General features: G+C 39.9%; 2 protein-coding genes across 4 annotated transcripts; one reads left to right on the top strand and one right to left on the bottom strand.

Moving 5' to 3' along the window:
- Nucleotides 1-6,624: 6,624 nt before the first annotated feature.
- On the top strand, nucleotides 6,625-7,651 carry LOC122020501 (brassinosteroid-responsive RING protein 1-like). The gene has a single exon (XM_042578457.1). The coding sequence runs from the start codon at nucleotides 6,807-6,809 to the stop codon at nucleotides 7,464-7,466; it is 660 nt and encodes a 219-aa protein (XP_042434391.1). The 5' UTR covers nucleotides 6,625-6,806; the 3' UTR covers nucleotides 7,467-7,651.
- Nucleotides 7,652-7,989: 338 nt separating this feature from the next.
- On the bottom strand, nucleotides 7,990-17,025 carry LOC122020407 (mechanosensitive ion channel protein 1, mitochondrial-like). 3 transcript variants are annotated; one of them, XR_006122220.1, is made up of 9 exons: nucleotides 16,896-17,025; nucleotides 15,124-16,016; nucleotides 13,378-13,649; nucleotides 12,709-12,809; nucleotides 12,282-12,389; nucleotides 10,409-10,630; nucleotides 9,489-9,626; nucleotides 8,459-8,506; nucleotides 7,990-8,263 (listed from the first exon to the last, which is right to left on the bottom strand). XR_006122220.1 is itself a non-coding variant. In XM_042578329.1 (8 exons), exons 2-7 carry the CDS (start codon nucleotides 15,948-15,950, stop codon nucleotides 9,513-9,515), a joined length of 1,644 nt encoding a protein of 547 aa, XP_042434263.1. In that variant the 5' UTR covers nucleotides 15,951-16,016; nucleotides 16,896-17,025; the 3' UTR covers nucleotides 7,990-8,263; nucleotides 9,489-9,512. The 3 variants fall into 3 exon arrangements, 1 of the variants encoding a protein (XP_042434263.1); XR_006122219.1 differs by having other exon boundaries at nucleotides 8,440-8,506; XM_042578329.1 differs by lacking the exon at nucleotides 8,459-8,506.
- Nucleotides 17,026-17,541: the final 516 nt, after the last annotated feature.

Raw genomic sequence — 17,541 nt, forward strand, 5'->3', positions numbered from 1 at the left:
GGTGTAGCAACCGAGCGGAGGAACTCCATGATGGGTGTCCGCCAGTCGCTCGGAAACGAGAGGCCCTCCATACGGTCTACGTGCGCTACCAACAATACTTGTTCAATCGGTTGCTGAATGGCGACCGGCGTTATCGAGCTCGCGAGTTTGGCTAATTCATCGGCCGCTTGATTTTCCGCTCTGGGTATCTTCTGGACAATGACCTCTCTAAAATTGGCTTTAAGTTTCTCAAAGGCTTCAACGTAGAGCTTGAGTCGAGCGTTGTTAATTTCAAAGGCGCCAGAGAGCTGCTGCGCGGCCAACTGCGAATCCGAATGAAGCGTTACCCGACCGGCGCCAACATGACGTGCTGCCTGCAAGCCGACTATGAGGGCTTCATACTCTGCTTCATTGTTTGTGGCTTTATAATCCAGCCGGACGGATAAGTGCATCTTTTCTTCTTGAGGGGAGAGCAGCAGTATTCCTATCCCGCTTCCGAGCCGAGTGGATGACCCGTCCACAAATATTTTCCACATAGCTTCTGGCTCTGAATTCTGCACCTCAGTCACGAAATCTGCCAAGGACTGCGCTGTGATTGCCGAGCGGGGCTGGTATTGGATGTCGAATTCACTTAACTCCGTCGTCCATTTGATGAGCCGTCCGGACGCTTCTGGATTCAATAATACTCGTCCAAGCGGGCTATTTGTCTTGACAATGATGGTATGCGCCAGGAAGTAGGGACGAAGGCGCCGAGCAGCGAGGACCAGAGCGAAAGCCAGCTTCTCGAGCCCAGTGTAGCGAGATTCAGCATCTTTTAAAATATGACTAAGGAAATACACGGGCTCTTCCTCGCTCGCCCTCACTAGTGCCGAGTCGATTGCTTGCTCGGTTGATGACAAGTAGATACAAAGTGGCTCACTCGCAGCCGGCTTGGCTAATACCGGGAGAGAGTTCAGATATGCCTTCAAATCTTCGAACGCCCGATCGCATTCTTCATCCCAGTGAAACTTAGTGGCCTTGCGCAAAATCTTGAAAAAAGGAAGGCTCCGATCGGCGGTTTTGGAGATGAATCTGGACAGAGCAGTTATTCGACCGGTCAAACGCTGCACTTCCCTTGTATTTCTTGGAGGCGGCATGTCTTGTAGAGCTTTCACCTTGCTGGGATTGACTTCGATGCCCCGCTCGGTCACTATGTATCCTAGGAAATGCCCTCCTTTTGCTCCGAACAGACATTTCTGAGGATTTAGCTTGACTCCATATTTCCGTAACGTTCGGAAGGTTTCCTCCATGTCTTTGAAGAGATCGGCCGCTCGGACGGACTTGATAAGAATGTCGTCCACATAAACTTCCAGATTCCGCCCGATCTGCTCCTTGAACACTTTGTTCATCAAGCGTTGATAAGTGGCTCCCGCGTTCTTCAATCCGAACGGCATCACATTATAGCAGTAGGTGCCGTCGGCCGTCACGAAGCTAACTTTTTCTTAATCTTCCCGGGCGAGCGGCACTTGATGATATCCCTGATAGGCGTCGAGCATGCATATCAACTCGCAGCCGGCCGTAGAATCCACCAGTTGATCGATTCGGGGCAAGGGGTAAAAATCCTTTGGGCACGCCTTGTTAAGGTCCCGAAAATCGATGCACACTCTCCACTTGTTGTCGGGCTTGGAAACTAGCACCACATTCGTCAGTCAGCTCGGGAACTAGACCTCGCGTATATGGCCGGCCTCCAAGAGTTTCTCCACCTCCACTCGGATGATGGCATTCTGCTCGGCGCTGAAGTCCCTTTTTCTTTGCTTTACTGGCCGAGCGTCCGGTCGGACGTGGAGCTCATGCTGCGCTATACTTGGTGAAATTCCGAACAGCTCATGTGTCGACCAGACGAAGACATCATGATTTCTCCAGAGGCATTGGATCACCTCCTCTTTCTGATTCGCTTCCAGATCGGACGCGACGAATGTCGTGGCCTCCGATCGGGTCGGGTGTATCTGCACTTCCTCTTTTTCTTCATACACTAAAGAGGAAGGCTTTTCAGTTATAGCATTCACCTCGATCCGTGGCGACTTCCGAGCAGAATTTGCTTCTGCTCGGACCATCTCGACGTAACATCGCCGAGCTGTCAGTTGATCTCCCCGTACTTCTCCCACTTTGTCTTCGACGGGGAACTTGATCTTCTGGTGGAAGGTGGAGACGGCCGCCCGGAACTCGCTGAGCGCCGGTCGTCCCAAAATGACGTTGTATGATGAGGGAGAGTCCACCACCACGAAGTTTGCTGTCCGCGTCCTCCTGAGCGGCTCTTCTCCCAGTGAGATAGCCAGCCGGATTTGTCTGACCGGCAGGACTTCGTTGCCTGTGAACTCGTAGAGGGGGGTTGTCATGGGCAGCAGCTCGGCGCGGTCAATTTGTAGTTGATCAAAGGCCTTTTTGAATATTATATTGACCGAGCTTCCTGTGTCAATAAAAACGTGGTGAATAGTGTAGTTGGCTATTACCACTTTGATGAGCAGAGCGTCGTCGTGGGGCACTTCAACTCCTTCCAAGTCCCCGGGCCCAAAACTGATTTCGGGCCCACTCGCCCGCTCTCGGCTGCAGCCGACTTCATGGATCTGGAGCTGCCGGACGCTCGCCTTTCTCGCTCGGTTGGAGTCTCCTCCGGTCGGCCCACCAGCTATGATGTTGATCTCGCCTCGAGAAGTATTGTTTCTATTTTCTTCTTCCCGAGCGGACGGTCAGGGACGTTCCCTAGACGTCCGAGGATTCTCCCGTCTCGGAGAGCGATGCCGCTCGGGAGTCTGTTGTTGTCGTCTGTCAACTACCGTCCAATCGGCTTCACGAGGCCTTTGCCGCCTGTCGGCTGATAGTGACCGACGACCACCGCCTCTGGGAATGGGGTGGCCGATTAGAGGAAGACTGCGGCAATCTCTGGTGTTATGTGTGTCCGTCCGGTGGAAGAAGCAGAACATTGGGGTCCATCTCTTCTTTGTCCTGGGTCGCTCGGCTGCTACTTCTTGGACATGAGGTCTTGGATGAGCTCGAATTACTTCGGCCCGTGGTCCTCTGGGTGGCTGATGAGCATCGTGCGGCTTCCGTTCGACAAGAGGGCCCCGCTCGGCTGGAGTTTCTTTTTTCCGGGCCGCTTGCGCTTCCTCCACGTTGATGTATTCGTTGGCCCGGTGCAGCATGTGGTCGTAGTCTCGGGACGGCTTCCGAATGAGTGATCGGAAGAAATCCCCATCCACGAGGCCTTGTGTGAAGGCATTCATCATGGTCTCCGAGGTGGCCGTTGGAATGTCCATGGCCACTCTGTTGAACCGCTGGATGTAAGCTCGGAGCGACTCGCGAGCTTCTTGCTTGATGGCGAATAGGCTCACGCTAGTCTTCTGGTAGCGCCGACTGCTGGCGAAGTGGTGGAGGAAGGCCGTTCGGAAGTCCTTGAAGCTGGCGATGGATCCGTCCGGCAGCCTCCGAAACCACCGTTGAACCGATCCCGAGAGGGTGGTAAGAAAAACTCGGCACTTTACTCCATCTGTGTATTGATGGAGAGTAGCTGTGTTATCGAACTTACCCAGATGATCATCAGGATCGGTGGTCCCATTGTATTCGCCGATCGTCGGAGGTACATAGTGCTTGGGCAGAGGGTCTCTTAGAATAGCTTCCGAAAATTGACGATTGATCCGCTCGGGCGATGCGTCCGCTCGGGGGGCTTTCCCTTTCCTGTTATCTCGTCTTGGCATTTCATCCGAAGATGATCCCCGATCTCGATTAGCTGCTGCGGCTTCAGGAGTGCGGAATAGAGCTCGATGGAATGGAACCGTGGCCGGTGGTGCTTCCGCTCGGCCACCTGATGCCGATGTGGCCTGCTGCTCAGGTCGCTCGGCTGTTGCTTTCTGTTTTTGCTCCACAAGCTTAGCGGCCCTCAACTCGATCAGAGCATCGAGTTCCTCCGTGGAAAGCGTCACCGTGTGTTGTCGTCCAGCCTCGTCCATTGTTTCTGTTCGGATGCAGGAGCGTTCTCACAGACGACGCCAAATTGATCCTGTCCGAAAGCTGAATCAACGGACGCTGGGCATGTGGCGCTCTCCAAAAGGCTGACGTAGATCTCCTGACTGTCCGCACGGGCCTCCGGTGAACCTGCACAGAAGTCGGGCCGGGAAGGGGTTCCCGGCGACGACCCTCCGACGCTCAAGTCAGGCAAAGCTCAATCAGAAAGTGGCTCCAAGAATCGTAGAATGCATACCTCCAGCGAAGGATGAGGGCCTTTATATAGGGCAGCGGAGAAGCGAGTGCACACATACCGAGGTGTACACGTGTCCGTAGCCCATACCCCAGTAAGAGCTTGTCAGTGAGCTTACCTGACTCATACTGCTACAATTCAAGCATGTCCTCGATGGGACAGTGGAACCCCCTGTCGCATGATTTGGAGTATGACCATATCACGAAGTATGCCAGCTGTCAGAAGATGTCCCTTGTCTTTTTCCCAGTACTCCTGTCGGGTGTCCGACCGGCCCACCTCCGCCTTCCGTCTGGCCGGTCATATATGATGGTCCACTCGGGAAATTCTCGGCAATGTGTTGTGGCGACTGTTAGCAGTATGCTTCATGTCTTCGGCCGAGCGTGTCGTCCGCTCGGCCCTACGATCTTGCTCAATGAGCGCCGAAACCTCAACTTCCATAGGGGTGCCTTTTGCCATCGGCTAAACACCGGGTGGCCGCTCGGTCGGTCAGACCCCTTTCTCCGGTCGACCTATTTGGTCCGACCTTCTTCGATGGACCGCCTGACCTTTTGACTTTCACGTGACGTTGGCCATCCCCTATATATATATATATATATATATATGTATATATATATATATATATATATATATATATATATATATATATATATATATATATATATATATATATATATATATATATATATATACCTTGTACATGACCTTTAGCTAACTAACTAATCATATGTATTTTGTAACAGGAATACAACTACATATAGCAATCATTTGGGTTGGCCTCATCGTTTCATATTTGAACCATTCTCTGAATCTATGAAAATAGCTGGAGGACAACACAACAGATGGCCCTCCCCTCCAAAATGGGATCCTACCACGTCCCTTTATGGCAGCACTGAGCGCTGCCCACTGCGCCACCGGCCACTGAGCACTGGGCTGGAGCCACATGTCCGTCGGTAGGTTGTTTGCACGCCTACTTTGGACTGTTCGTGCTGTTGGATTTAAGGAGGATTTCAATTAAAAATTTCAATTATTGAAGATTCCTCAGTGCATCCCTAATTAGTGCCGTAAATAAATTAAAAATTCATCAATAAATTTAATATTTAATTTGATAATAATTTATTTATATTCATTTAATATACATCAAATCAATTAAATAATAAATTTGAATAGCTCAATCATTGTATCGTCCCGAGAGAGGACTATGGTTCATTTCTTCAGTTCCATATTAAAGTAGTGCCATGAAAACCTTATCCAAATTCCAAACATAGTTCAGTTCCATCTCTCATTCATTTTTTTTTTTTAGTTTGATCGTACAGCTCCAGTGTGGATGATTGATCGATCAGGTCACTTCACACGCAAGTGCGAGTCCGTGACATTAGCATTGATGTGCATGCATGTTTCTCCAGATTCAACGGATGTGATCAGGTCGGTACCAGCCGCGTGCTCCTCATGCTCCATATTCTATGCATATTTGGCCATACAAATGTGATTAGATGCAATGCCTCGTAACTACCCACAGTTGCTGACCTTTTATCGCCACATTAACATTTGTTTCTAGACAGTAAAAGTGGTCACGACCTTGATAGCGATATGTGGCGGCTACGAAGAAAACTCCATTGCATTTGCAATGTAATGCAATGAATCTGCACCATTCAATTCTCTCCCCCCAAAAATCACGACTCCATTATTTTCCTAAATAATAAGTTTATTGAAATATAAGAAAATTTAATAGTAAACTAATTTATGTCGAATAAAATAGCCCAATTTAATTTTATTATTATTAGCCGAGGAGAGATAAAATATACATATAAGAAAAGTAGGATTATTTTATGAAATTAGGATCACATAAAATAAAAAAGATAGTGCCCAATAAAATATCATGATGATACAGCTGATCCATTATGAACATATAATAAATTCTATGATTTAATATGACATTAGTGCATATGCCATTAATTATGTCAATTAATAGCACGTATAAATGGTAGAAGAAGATATTTTAAATCAAAATAATAATTCCTTAAGAATTTTTTAGTTTGAGATTTTTTTAAATAATATAGTAAAATTTTCTAGAGCCATTTTTAAAATTAAAAAAAAAAGAAACCATAAAGGTGAAGGGGGCCTTATTAGTAAATAGGCATCATCAATTGCCTAGAAAGGACACCCACACTAATTCGAGTAGAGACAAGCTGTATGTCCTCTCTCTCCCCTCTCATATAATTCTTCTCTCCACTATAAAAAGAAATTTGTTTTAAATTTTCATTTCTAGTACCAATATTATTTATTATTATCTATCCTCAGAGAATTGACAAGGGGAGAAGTCACTGTCTTGAAAACTTTTAAAATGAGGTCCCTTAAATTGATGAAATTGCCCTGCCCTGCCCTGCCATGGTGATGCTCTTCTGTATAAATTGCCATGAGAAGAGATGCATAAAACAGAAAAGAGGAAAAAAGAAAAGAGAGTAGCAGAGGAGAAATGCGTCGAAATTACGCTCTTGCGATCTCTCGTCACATCCTAATTTCCCCAAATTACGAGAAGAGAAGAGAAGAAGAGGGAGCATAAAAATCAAATCTTGAGTCGCCGGAGAAGTGACTGAGCATGGGGTTCCCGGTGGCCTACAGCGACCTGCTGCAGTTGCCAAAGGTTCTCCTCAACGTGGTCCTGCTCCTCGGCTACCTGCGGAGGTTCCTCCTCCGCGCCTTCGAAGCGGTCGGCCTCGGAGACCTCCTCGACGACGACGACGTCCCCTTCGCTGAAACGAACGCCGCCGCGCTGCTCCGACAATTCCAACCGGCGTCGGCGGCGAGGATACGGGAGGCTCTCCCGGCCGTGCGGTTCGGAGAGCTGGGGGAGTTCGAACCGGGAGGAGGAGGAGGAGGAGGAGGAGGAGGGAGCGGCTGCGTGGTGTGTCTGTGCGAGTTCGGGGCGGAGGAGGAGGTCCGGCTGCTGAGCAACTGCCGCCACCTATTCCACCGCGGGTGCCTCGACCAGTGGCTGGAGCACGAGCGGCGGACGTGCCCGCTCTGCCGCGCTCCGCTGCTTCCGGGTGAGGCGAAGGCCGAGGCGGAGGAGGAAATGTGGGATGAGGACGTGCCGTGGGAGTCGTACTACGAAGACTTCGGTCCTCTTGGGATTGCTCCGGCATGGGAGCCGATTCCGACGCTTCTCCCTCGGTTTCCAGAAGACTTCGCTCCTCTTGGGATTGCTCCGGCGGCGCCGCCGAGTCCGACGCTTCTCCCCCGGTTTCCAGAACTGTAATCGAATCGAAGAAACAGACTCCATTTTTTTTTTTAAAAAAAAAAAGGAATGGTCAAGATTATTGTTTTTTTTTCTGTAGTTTAGAAAAGTTGGTAGTTTAATTATCTCGCAAGTTTCACATTACCTGAAATGTATATATTAGACAAATAAATAAATAAAAATAAAAAACTTGACATTTTACCAAATCATAGCTTTTTTTATTGATTTTTAATTAAACCTTGTTTTTTTTCAAAAAACAAAAATCATCTTCCAAATGGATCTTTTCCCAGCTTAGTGATTTTCAGATTCCCTCCGAAATCAAAGTACAAACTAATTTCTAAAACAGGTCGCAATGTATCCTTTTTTTTATTCAGTTTTCAATAAAAGATAGATATTTCGAAGCCTCAAATTTATTCAAAATTATTAGAAAGAATACAAATAGACATTTGTTCAAATCACATCAGCTCGCATTTAAATTAAATTTTAAGGGACTTGAAAATAAAAAAAAATATGTCTGGAACTTAATTTGGTAAAAAAATAATCATCAACGAAATGACCAAGGAACCATATACTGTCCACCACCACTGACATACTGTTTACACTAAGGGGTCCATGGAGAGCCCCCAGTTCGACATTTTCTATCAAAAAGGAGTATTGTTTGATCGCTTAAAGAACAGTTGGCAACTTTGATCAGACAAATGGATGTACAGCACAACAAAAGACACCAGACCACAAAACTTCTTAGGCCACTCCTTTTTCTTGTTTTGTTTGCTTCAACTTTTCTGAGACCAGGAAAACTCCAGCAGACAAAAGTTGAGCTGCACAACGAAACCTAACAGTGGTCAGAAAACTGGATGTCTACTGGCGAGCAGGCCATACTGTTCTACTCATTGTCACTGAATGATCATGCATTCTAACTTAGTAAGAAAATCAACATTGATAGCTTGCACATATAATAAACTGGAAAAGAAACTGCGGGTAACAAATGACTCTCAACAAATAATATATGATACCATCACGGGTTGCCCTTTTTCTTGCTTTCCTGGTTCTTGCCCTAGTGTCTGAAATGTAAAGCTAAGCTTCACTTGATATGTCTCTGCTGATTCAAATGTAGTAATAATTTCTAAACTAATATGAAACCAAAGTGGAGAAGCACCAAATATATATATTATATATCAGTCTCATTCATTATTGATTATATACAGTATCTCTATACTCTATTAGAACTTTAGAAACAGGATTCCTTGCTTATGTATATCTAGGATTCTTTTGTTGTTTGTCTTTTATCTCCAGTTGGCAAGTACTGCATACTGAGTGCTGTGCACTGTACAAAGCAGACTAAATGCACAGAGTAAAGTCCGCAATAATGCGCTATGATATATGATTTTGATCCTGACAGGCCTAGACGTAACATGCATCCTTGAGGATTCAACAATCATATGTAGACAATATCAGACTGATTCACACCATAATGCATCTGGTGTGAGAAAGCAAATTCGGTTGACTTTAACTTGAGTTTATCTTTGACTACGAGGTGTTCTTACACAATATTGGATGTAAGATAATTCTCCATTCAAAACGAGAGTGACTATTATAACTCCAGTAGTAGGCATTGCATGGATTCAACACATTTGAATTGATTTAAATGAACAAATAATATTCTTCAAGTACGCTATAGGTCCTATATACCATGTGCAATCGCTTTATGGTCCCCTTCAAAATTAGTATAGGCAATTATGGACCGAACTGAAGCTTTATAAGACCATGTACAACCCCATATTATTAGAAGAAATATAGTAGCAAAGATGAACATTAGCAAGAGACTGCATAAAACCTTCAATAAATTAGTTCTTGCAAGATCGTGACACATAATTTCTCTAGCATGTATTGCAAAATATATATCAAGTGTTGATCTTCTTCACATGCTCACCCACATCACCGGACTAAAATGAACCACATAGAACAAACTAAAGTAAGCACAATGTATGATAAAAAAAAAACTTTCTACCAACAATTTGCACAATAAAGTTCAGAACGAACAACCTGATGCAAAGTCTACTAGTACTGTCAAAAGTTTGTTCGATCATTTAGGTTGCTTCCAAGTTCAGCACCATGTTGTCGGATAATCCGTACGGCTTGTAGAAGGATATCTTGTTCTGTAGCAAATAACTCGTCTTTTCTCTGAAATAGACAAATTTATGTAAATTCTAAGGGGAAAAAAAAATTCATACCAACAGTTTGAGACTAGGATAATGACAGTGTTACTTATAAATCGAAATTGCTATTAAAAATAGATTATAGACCACAAACAGAAAACATTTCCGGTTGTATCCATATTTATGACATCTATGTACTCCCTCAAATATTGAATATTTCATGAACAAACCCCTAAAGACATGACAATTAAGTTAACAAAATCAATAAATAATAATAATAACGGTAAATCTAGATGGCAAGAATTTGGTCAACTAGAAAATGAATCTTAAGGGTTTAATCAATGTATGCCATTTTAGAAATATAATTAATCATTAATATATAGAAATATAATTTTTAAAAATTAAATATGAAAATATATGGGAATTGATATATTTGACTCATAAAATATGATATTACTTGGATACCCTTAATAATGATCCTAAAAAATAGAAAAAAAAATCTATTATAGCTGGTCAGATTCTAACCATTTAGTACTGTCCTAATAATAATAATAATTTAAAATTTTTAAAACGCGCATGCTTCACATTAATGAACAGAGGTGAAAACTTGGAGGTTAATATAATTCGACCTAATATTTATTAATCTATTTTCTAGTAGAAAAATACTGAAATTTGAAACATATTTTCAACAAGAAAATGTGCATTGTTGAAGTTATTGAGATTCTTGAGTTTTCCAATTGTTTAAACAATAGAGTTGGCATGTGCTTGACTTCCATCCAAACAAACAGTTGTAAGATGAGAACTCACCATACTTCTGAGATTGCATCCCAGTGTAAGCTCTACAAAAGAATATTCAATCCGAGAGAGGTAGCAATAGGGGGCATCCTTTTCAAGAAAAACTTTTGGATATCCTTTTAGCATAGACTTTATCTCTTCAGATATAAGCGGAATCTTCTCTATATCCTCAATTCGTACAGGTATTTTGGTAAGGCTAGCAAACCACTGAGCACGTGATTTATTCACAATGACCTATTTTCATGAAGCAGAAAAGAATAAATGATAACAACTTATCAAAATAAGCAATGTGTTTATCTAGCTATCAAATGAAAATATTTTAACTAGGTACAACTGATTGCCAAGCTTTGGGATATAAACAAACTGATCACTAACCCCAGTGATGACATAGATGCAATAACCAAAACTATTACAATCAGCTAAGGTTTCATCTCTTTTTCTCATTTCAACATTCAGGTATGTTGCAAAATATGAAAAGAAAACTAAAAAAATTGTTATCTATTCTAACCCGATAAGCTACAACCAAGTTTTGATTTCAAGAGTTGAACAAGGCCCAAATGCAAATATTGACTGTTTAGACACCCATGTGATGAATATGTTAGATTAACACAGATCTAATTAAATCAGAAACTAACTAAAAAGTATTTTAAAATGCTCACTCAAAGGGAAGCGATATTTTTAAAAGCACTCTGTGACTGCACACACATAAAATGAAGGACCACATTGATATCTTTTATTTGGTCCAAATATTTGGTAATGTAGTTTAGGTAGTCCACTATGTGATATAATATATGACCTAGGCGGGCATTATGAGATAACATATGTAATTGAGTCATTAGATGGGTCCAAATTAAATTTCTTTGAGTGAAATACAGACACATAGGAATGCGTTCATAAGACAATCACTCATAGCTAATATATTGAAAAAAAATGAAGAATAAATACAATGATATATTTGGGTAGATAATTTCTCTCTTACGAAGGATCAATACTTGTGAAGCTTAAATTTATGGTTTGGTTATGCATGATATTTATATGCATCTTGTTAATGTTAGGTGCTAGATTTAAAATAGGTCATCCATAGATCATATGTTGGAGTAATTTTTTATCTTATATGATGGATGTAATTTTTTTTTATATAGATTTGTTATATTGAATCATTTATTGATAGATCTAAAAGTTTCTTCTATATGAATTTCTTAAGTTAATTGTTTTAATATATAAATTTTTGGTATCATTTTAAAATATTTTATTAAATAAAGTATAGTTTGCTTTTATCTATACAATTATTTTCACATATGGATTGTATATGTGCTATGTAGTGATTCAACCACTTATTGTCAACATAGGTTTTTGCAAATAGGCATCATAGAGTTTTATCCATTTTTGCATATTGGAAAAGAAAGCAGGGTTGTGTTGCTAGGAGATGACAGAGGACATACTAGATTTCCCGAAGGACAACAGACAACTGGGATAATTGGTATGTGTTGCTTGGAGATCGTAGACAGTCTACTAGATTTCCTTAGTTCAACATGGATAGAATTGCCATATTTCTTCCTTTCCATCGGAGTTGACACATTACTTTGATTGGCGAAAAAAAAATGCAAGGACTATATTAAATGATTTTGTCGCAACCATATTAAGTAAACACTGAATAAAAGACTGTAAATATTATAACCTCTGCTCGCACAAAATAATATTTTTGCAAATTTAATAATCTTATTTATAGAAAATCTTTTTAATGCATAATGTTATGTGCAAGAGGAAAACAAGAGCTTATAACACAAGAACTTAAGAATCAACAAAAATTAAAAAATAAAAAACAATTGGAAATAGTAACTTCTTAGTGCTTAATGTTCTAGCACAACAACAATGAATTACTCACCTGACTGGAGAAGAGTGAGTTTGGAACTATGACAGGGAACTTCTCAGGATTGATCAAGGATGTGGTAGTGAGTCCCATTTCTACCACTTGGCCTTCTACTGACCCAGCCTGCATGTTCAAAAGCAATTAATCACTAGCATTTTCACACATAAAGCAAATGTGAAAATCAAGGAACATAAATACAACAACTGCATATTTTATCAATTATTTCAATATATATATATATTAGAACTAGTAAGTTGAAAATGAGAAACCTAAAGACAACTTTTGGTTAAAACGACTAAGATTAAATCAACAAAAATTACCAAATGTTATAGTTGAAAGGAGAAAAGCAAATAGTAAATGTTAAGATATAACAAATATTATTTTACCATTGTAGCATAACACAAAATTAGTTTTCAACAAAGATATGTATAAGATTACATACCTTTATATTGTCTCCCACTCCAAAAGGCTTTGAAAATTGCAAAGAAAGGCCGCTAAGCAAATTGCCAAGGATGTCTCTAGCAGCAAATGCAGTAGCCACACCTATAATGAAGATAGATTGACAATATCTTAATCAAAGAGCCTTAAGTATTGTATCTGACGACACTTAATATAAATTTCAGTTTCAACAATTCAATTAACAGTATAAACAAACAACAAAAACCCAACTTGGGTTAGACTCTAAAACGCATAATTTTCATGGCATTATTGATAAAATGATTACCAGAAAGTGTGAGATAGCAACCGTCATGTGTATGTATGTTTAAAGTCAATGCCCCATCAATTGCTCATTCAGTTGATTTGAAATATAGTTGCCTTTATTTATCATGAATGATTTAGAATAAATCAAACCTAAAAAGTCTAAACAACAGTAGAAGACCCAAAAACTTCAGCAATGCAAAGATGCATGTCCGAATATAGTTATGGCAATGCATCATCAAAACTACAAGTGTACATCATTACAAAGTTGATAACTAACTATAACATGACAAAGAAAAGAAAAGGACAATACAATGATCAATTAGGCAACAAGGACAATATGAATACTATCAATAGCTTGGCAACTTAGAATAAATACTGAGATTTCATCCAACAAATAATCAAAGCATACCTCCTATGCCACCAACAGTTACAATAGATTGCACGGGCACACCAAGTGCCTCAGCTAAGCCCATCACTCCCAGTATAATCAAGCCTAAAGATGACAATTTCTCCAGTGTCAATAGCTTGTCTCGATCAAGGCCTACAACAGTCTGGGTCATCAAAGCCTTTGAGAAAAAATTGGTTTTCCATCTATGGAGAAACCAAATGAAAGAAAGCACAACTGCCCCTCTCCATGCTTGTGAAAGATATTCTGTAACGGTTGGCGCAATCATAACACCTCTGTATAGTAGCATGCAAAAGAAGTTAATGAAGTATCTTTAAAGGCAGATGCATGGATTAAAAAGACACAATAAAATTGTGCTCATTGATTAGAGGAACAATCAAAGAACCCTTTCATCTACTTAACATGGTAAATCATGCTAAATGTCTTTCTCATTCATTTAGTGATGTTGTTGGTTCTGATTAATGTCTCTTAAGTTTATTAATCATCAAAAAAAATTGAATTCCTAACAAATTATAAGTCTTTGTTATAAATAAAGGAGAATTGATTGCTTAACAACTAAAACAAAATGAGTGTAGACTTATGAGATAAAGAGGTGGCTATCCTGTAAGTTAAAGTGGTGATTTACTTTGACTGAAGAGTCATCTGGCTTATGATGCGACTTGGTGGCTCATGAGGTGAAAAGGTAGTGCCCTTGAGGTGATTTGATGGCTTCTTGATGAGGTGAAAAGATGATGACCTTATAAGGTGACAAGATGTCTAGCGAATATGGGTTTCTTTGAATTAGTTAATCAAAGGTTATGTCCAATGGGAATATCATCTAGCTGGTCTCCATAACTAGCAAGGAATTTTAACTTATAACTACCAGCCAAACTATAATGACAGACATAGGTACCAGTGTCATGCCTCCGGTCGACCATGTGGCTGAGAGAATTGAGGGTTAAACTATCTTTTCACCCAAGACTATACCCTTATTTTAGACTATACCCAAAAAATATTTATCCGTTGTAAGTTGGTGTTGTTGTCAATTCTAATTCTCTTGTCAAATTTATCAATTCAATAAAAGAAGAAAATCTCCATTTTAACAAATTCTATATATACCAAATATAATTATATGATTGAATGTCTTATGTCTTTTTAAACCTAGACTATGGTAGATATTTTTCCTTGGATTTAGTTTATATCTTAGATGCCATGACTACCTTCTTTTATAATTTTGAATGATATTTCATAATATGTTTTTAGACCACAACCATATAACTCTATAATGAAAACTATTTAGATTAAAGTGTATAGAGGGTATGCAAATTTATCTGTAGATTGCAAAAAAATGATTCCTTCTTTCTGAGTCATAATATTCATTTGTTAATAAGTAGTTTTCCCTACAACCTAAGTCTGTACTCGTGGCTGCCAACTTTATCTATAAAAAGAAATATTACCCTCTTGGGGAACTTGATGTGCAACAACATTTTGTATTTTGATCTCACTACAATGATAATTACGTTTAATGCTTAGCAGCCAAATGAAATATTGAAAGTTAACCTTGAGCTGATAATGTAGATATAAGTTAAAGTATGCATAAACAAACACAATGGGTTATAAATACTAAAAATTAATGCAAAATTGACAATGTTGATACAAATTAAATAAACAGTTTAAAAAAGCAAGTATTGCCATGAGGACTGCAGAAAAAAAGATCTCAATGAGTTGGAAAATATTTATTATATTCAAGTGTTTGAAAACAAAACTCACAGCTGACTAAAAGCCACAAAGGTAATAAGATATCTTGCCGGGTCTTCTAAAGCAGCCCAGAGGCTTTTCTCATAAGAATCTTGTTGGATAGTTGAGTTCCCAGGCAATAACCCAAAGGGACCTTGTGAAGCATACTTATGTAATTTCCTCAAAATTCTTGGCATGACAAACCAAGCTATCAATGTAGCTGATACAGTCCCAGTGACCGGAATAACCACCTTCTGCAGATATGGTTGGGAATTATATAACTCTTGGAGATAAGGAATTGCATCATTGTATAAATCCTTAGCCTTCTTTTCTGCATCAAAAGCAATGTCTACAACTGATTGGCGAGCACGATCAAGCGTTACACTCCAATCAGTAGCTGCAGGATCTGTGTTTCCACTGTCTAGTGATTCTGCATTTGCACCATTTTTAACACCAACTTGGAAGTCATCTCGCTTGCTTCCAGAATGTGATGAATATGTTCGATGGTGGAACTTTTTAATTAAGGAAGTTGGAGATGAGATATATCTGAACTTTACCATATTTTTGATTGACTGATTACCAACTGGAAGTGCGGTTGAAAATGTTCTACCATCAGTCCTAGAACACCAAGTTCCAGAAAAAGAAGAAATAACTGACAATCTGCCTGTATTCCTTTCCATATGCTGCAGAGGCCAAACTGATGTAATATGTTTGATAGGTGGAAGGTTGTGTGATAAAGTAGAAGCAGGATTCATGGCCAATCGCGAATGTTCAAGTGTCGGGATGAATTGGTTAGTAATATTTGTCTTCCAGTAATGATCCCTGAATGACCTTGCAAATATTGCTCTCATACCAACCATGACTATATATTATCTGAATCAACTCCAAAGGTGGTTTACCAAGTCTGACTACTTCAGACAGTGATTCTGCAAGCAGAAGCAGAAGATGAATTACAAAATATATTTTTTTTAACCTAATGTGAAAAATCAAACATCTGCATTTCTTCAAAAAATTCATTTGGATCAATAATTCTTTGGAAAGGGTCATTTTGGTCATCAAAACTGAAAGAAAAATGTTGAGTCAAATTTTGTTTACTTTCTTTTGATCTTCGATGAAAAAAAAAAATCAATAATTCATCTTGCCACTAAAAATAAACAAACAAACTCTCCAGAAATTATAAATTTATAATTTATCTTGTGGCATTCCATATGACCACTCAAATCCTTTTTCAAAAATAATTGTATCAAGTCATGTGAATACATGTATAAGAATTAATCAAACCCTAACTTACCTTTTAGAATTCTACCTACTATCAGAGATTACCCCTAATTTTATCCTTAGTTCCTAATCCCGTTACCCAAAACACCACAATCATGATTTGTTGAGATGGAAGTCTCCACCCAGTCAATAGCGCACTGATTCCGGATTGCCATTTGAAGTGTCCACATGCTGATAAGATGGAATTCCTTCTCTGACATCGCTCGTTCACTACAAGCATATTCCTGATAGGGTAGGCAGGAAGAATTACTGCAGATAGGCTTTGCATTCGGGATCCCGACGAAGGAATACAAGTGTTTACTGATCGGAGAGTAAACTAAATTGGGTTTCAACAAATCCACTCAAGATCACCGTTCCCAGATAGAGGAGAAAGTTAAAATTGGTTACAACAAATCTACCCAAGATCAGCAAGCTCACGAGAAATCCTTAGTTGGAACTAAGTATTTGCGACCGTACTAGAGAACAAAATCAACATGAGAAGTTTTCAGAAATCTAAGAGACGAGAGGGAAAAGCGAGTGAGACTGACCGTCGCAAACAATTGATCGATGCCTCCTCCTCCGCCCGTCAGATTCGAAGCTTGGTTGGGGGGTTTTGGCGGATCGGTGCTGGAGGCAGACTCAGTGGAGGCCAATTTAGCATTTTTTTTTTTCAACAAGCCCCGTAAAAAATAGAAGAAATTCACTCTATTTCTTTTATAAAAAAATAGACTTTTATAGTTAATAAATATTTTTGCGAGACGTTTTAGTCAAATAGTTGAAATATTAATAAAAAAAAAATATGATAATCTCAATTAATCTCATTGATTATATTTGGATGACTGATGATTTAATCTTATAAAATTTTACCATCAATTATCAGGATAAATCGAGAATTGCACGCGATAATCAGTTTAGAAGTCTAGTATCCTTTGATTATGTCTCTTATTTAGGAAAAAAATTCTATAAATATATTATAAAAGTTCAAACTGTAAATATCAGAATGACAATCTAGATATTTTACCGTGGTACTATGGCTCCGGAGACAACATCAACCTTCTATAAGACCGATTCGGGAGGTATATTCGAATTGATACTCGGCCGCTTTTATGATTAGAGATGTATCATTCGATTCTCATTAACTATAAATACTATTTCGGATGATTTTGTGCTCGCTGTTTTAAACAGATCATTCAG

This window comes from Zingiber officinale, chromosome 9A (genome assembly GCF_018446385.1).
Source record: "Zingiber officinale cultivar Zhangliang chromosome 9A, Zo_v1.1, whole genome shotgun sequence".
Classification (NCBI taxonomy): Eukaryota; Viridiplantae; Streptophyta; class Magnoliopsida; order Zingiberales; family Zingiberaceae; genus Zingiber; species Zingiber officinale.